This window comes from Eimeria mitis, genomic scaffold (assembly GCF_000499745.2).
Source record: "Eimeria mitis Houghton genomic scaffold, Emh_scaff2908, whole genome shotgun sequence".
Taxonomy (NCBI): domain Eukaryota; phylum Apicomplexa; class Conoidasida; order Eucoccidiorida; family Eimeriidae; genus Eimeria; species Eimeria mitis.
This window is the reverse complement of record NW_013571248.1, coordinates 3,731-6,514: the sequence shown is the minus strand read 5'-3', so window position 1 is coordinate 6,514 and position 2,784 is coordinate 3,731. Positions and strand designations below refer to the sequence as shown.

Below are 2,784 nucleotides of genomic sequence, written 5' to 3'. Positions count from 1 at the left end.
CTTCATCAGAGGGAGAAGCAGCAGGCGGTTCTGCGCTCGTGCTGTCCTCGTTGCTCTGAGTTTCCGGCATAAGATTGCCTGCGCGATGCCCACAAACAACACAGCCACGGGACCAGGTGAATTTCTGCTTTTATATCTTCATCAGCTACATTTACTCCTTGTTTAATCCTACGCTCAGTGTAAATTCCCACCGCTATCTCCTTCGTGAGACCTGCTGTCGCCGTCGCTCCGGTTGGTGTTAGCGCCTGCTCCTGCGGGCAAAGCAAATCCATTGAAGCAATGAGCGAACAAAACCAAAAGGAGTAACGTGAAGCGAATAACACCTTTTACACCGGCCAATTGTGTAGAAACAACTGAAGTACATCCCTGCCATTCCTTCTGGCTCTACGCAACGAGGAGGCACGAAAACATCTCAGTGGACTCTATAGAGGACTGATAATACTGCACTGGCAGCCAGGCAGTTGGAAATGTTATAAATTGCATGAAAACAACTCGTGTAGCGTGAGGCGCCATTCGCATTCTCTGGTACAGGTTTCTGTCTCTCCTCGTCTGCTGTCTCGGCGGCAAGCTGACAGTGCTCGCCAACTGCGCGTTTGTTGGTAAGCTTATATTCAGCCAATACAGCCAAAAATATACATTTTATTACCTGGGGCAACGGTACCAGAGAGGGGCAGTTTGCCCTCGGTATCTACGGCGGCACAGAGGGCGTAGGCTGAGATGGCCGTCAAGACATTGAGGATCCCCATGTTGGCGTGTTGCAGGGTGTAAACGAACAGACCCTTGAAAGATAAATGTGATTTAAAAGACAACAAACAAATGAAATACAAAATAAAGAACAGTAGAGGCAATATTGACGCAGTGGACCAACACAAGTCTCCACCGGTCCTGCCTTGAAGCAACCTCGGGGGGGACCGCCAGGCGCTCGGTTGTCCGGCTGTTCCGGGTTGTGCGGAAGATATGCCAGTCAAATTGGTAACAACAACTGGAAACAATTTGTTTTTCTTCAGCACAGAAAATACCTAGCTGTCCAGGAAACTATGTTTCGACTATGACCCACTTTATGTCTCTGTTTCTAATGACGCAGCGTCCTTCGCTGCCGCCGACGAAATCTGATAGGACAACGACGAAAGTGAAATACGCATTACCCCCCGAATATTTCACAAAAATTTAATTGCCCTGATTATGTACACTACTTTGCTTTCTGTCGGGGGCGTTTGGCTGACCGAAGTACACCTCTGTCGATACCGGGTTTTGAGTAGGGTTTGCTCGTTGTCCAGAAGTATGAAATGTGAACTGAAAAAAAGCCACATATGCAGGCCAGGAGAGCCAGCTATAGTTTGTCTTTAACTGCATAGGAAAAGTGATACTTCTACACGGGAAACTGCAGAGATAAAACATATTCTCCTGCTCAGTTGTTTATGTTTTCTCCTGTTTTCTCCTTCCAATAGTTGGGGTAGAGGAACTCCGAGATGGCCAACGAAGTAGAAGAAGAGCAACCCGCGAAGGCAAACAGAAATAGAACACGTCAGGGGACACACTTTGTCCAGCCTTCGGCTCACAGTCGACTAATTTTCCAGTTGAGTGTTTTCTGTAAACACTGTTGTACAGAGTGGAGTCCAGTTTGCCATATGGGGGCTGCGTTCGGTGATTGACACGGGTTGGCTATTCTGCAACAGCACGGCAGACTACGGAGGCTGTTACACTTCTTAAGAGCAAATACACAGCCGAAGCAGTACGGTGTACAGCATTGCTACGGTGGTGTATTCACTCTTTAGCGGTGGACAGACTCGAGGGGCATTTGCATGATATTGGCGTAGATTGAGAGAAGAAGGAAAACACCAATTTCTTCTTGTTTTTCTTCTGAGGCAGCAAAGAAGGAGCTGACGGGGTGTTTGAAACCGACTGAGCTAGTAGCCTGCCCTGCATTCATGTTCTCAAAGTTATGTGTTTGAGTGGGGAAACCCAATGCGCGCATCCAAAAACCGAGTTAGGCAATGTGCAAGTGAAGAGAAAAGCAAAGCTTTTGCACTGGTATGCTCCGACACTCCCACAGGTAACCCTGCGCATCGACTGATCTGAAGCACAAGTTTCGCCTTGCTGAGTTAGCCAAGCTGGCGGCCCATCAGCCCGGTCCTAAAAAGAACAGTTCCCCCTCATTTGTTCGTATGAAAAATATAAGCAAAGAGGGGTTGTCTTTTGCTTCGTTGGAAACTGTTAAATCAGTTTCATCTGCGCAAAATGATTGAAGGAGTTCTAAGCTATAATGCCAGTGTTTGTCACTAGTCACTTGTTTGTAGCACGAGAGCAGTCCCTGATAACACCCAGAAGGACGCATGCTCAGAATAAGGCAACCAAGCGTCAAAGACCCAACCCTCGCCCATGGCGTTGCGGCGGCCTTCTGTGGCGTAGACGGGAGTGCGCAATAGGCTGCGAATGTTGAGGCGGCTCGACTCTATGGGAATAACTTTAACAAGCGGCATTTCTTCAGACAACTTTCGAGGTATCTGCGGAGCCAAGCGCTCCAGAGAGCTATCCCATCGAGCTCCCTGCACAGAGGAATCAGAAGCAGCTGTTGAATAAATGAACACACGTTACGGTGATGCCCAAAGGAAAGGGTAGCAGTTTACCTCAATGTACATTCCTTCTACGTAGGCGCCGTGCTCCAGGCTCTCTTCAATTTGTGAAGATGAAGTCAGCTGAGTAACTTCCGTAGAGAGCACCAGTTTATCTAGAGCTATCTTCTTTTTGCGGCTCGTTACTTGAATAAGCGCAGTCAAAAAGGAA

At 48.0% G+C, this 2,784-nt stretch overlaps 1 protein-coding gene across 1 annotated transcript in view; it reads right to left on the bottom strand.

Moving 5' to 3' along the window:
* Positions 1-2,279: 2,279 nt before the first annotated feature.
* The window catches only part of EMH_0060160 (Dynein heavy chain family protein, related), a gene marked incomplete at both ends in the record, with an annotated part of 3,659 nt that continues 3,154 nt past the window's right edge, over positions 2,280-2,784 (bottom strand). Inside the window, one exon of the mRNA XM_013497762.1 lies at positions 2,280-2,546. Within this exon, the coding sequence (XP_013353216.1) occupies positions 2,280-2,546 (267 nt within the window). The remainder of the gene's footprint in view (positions 2,547-2,784) is intronic.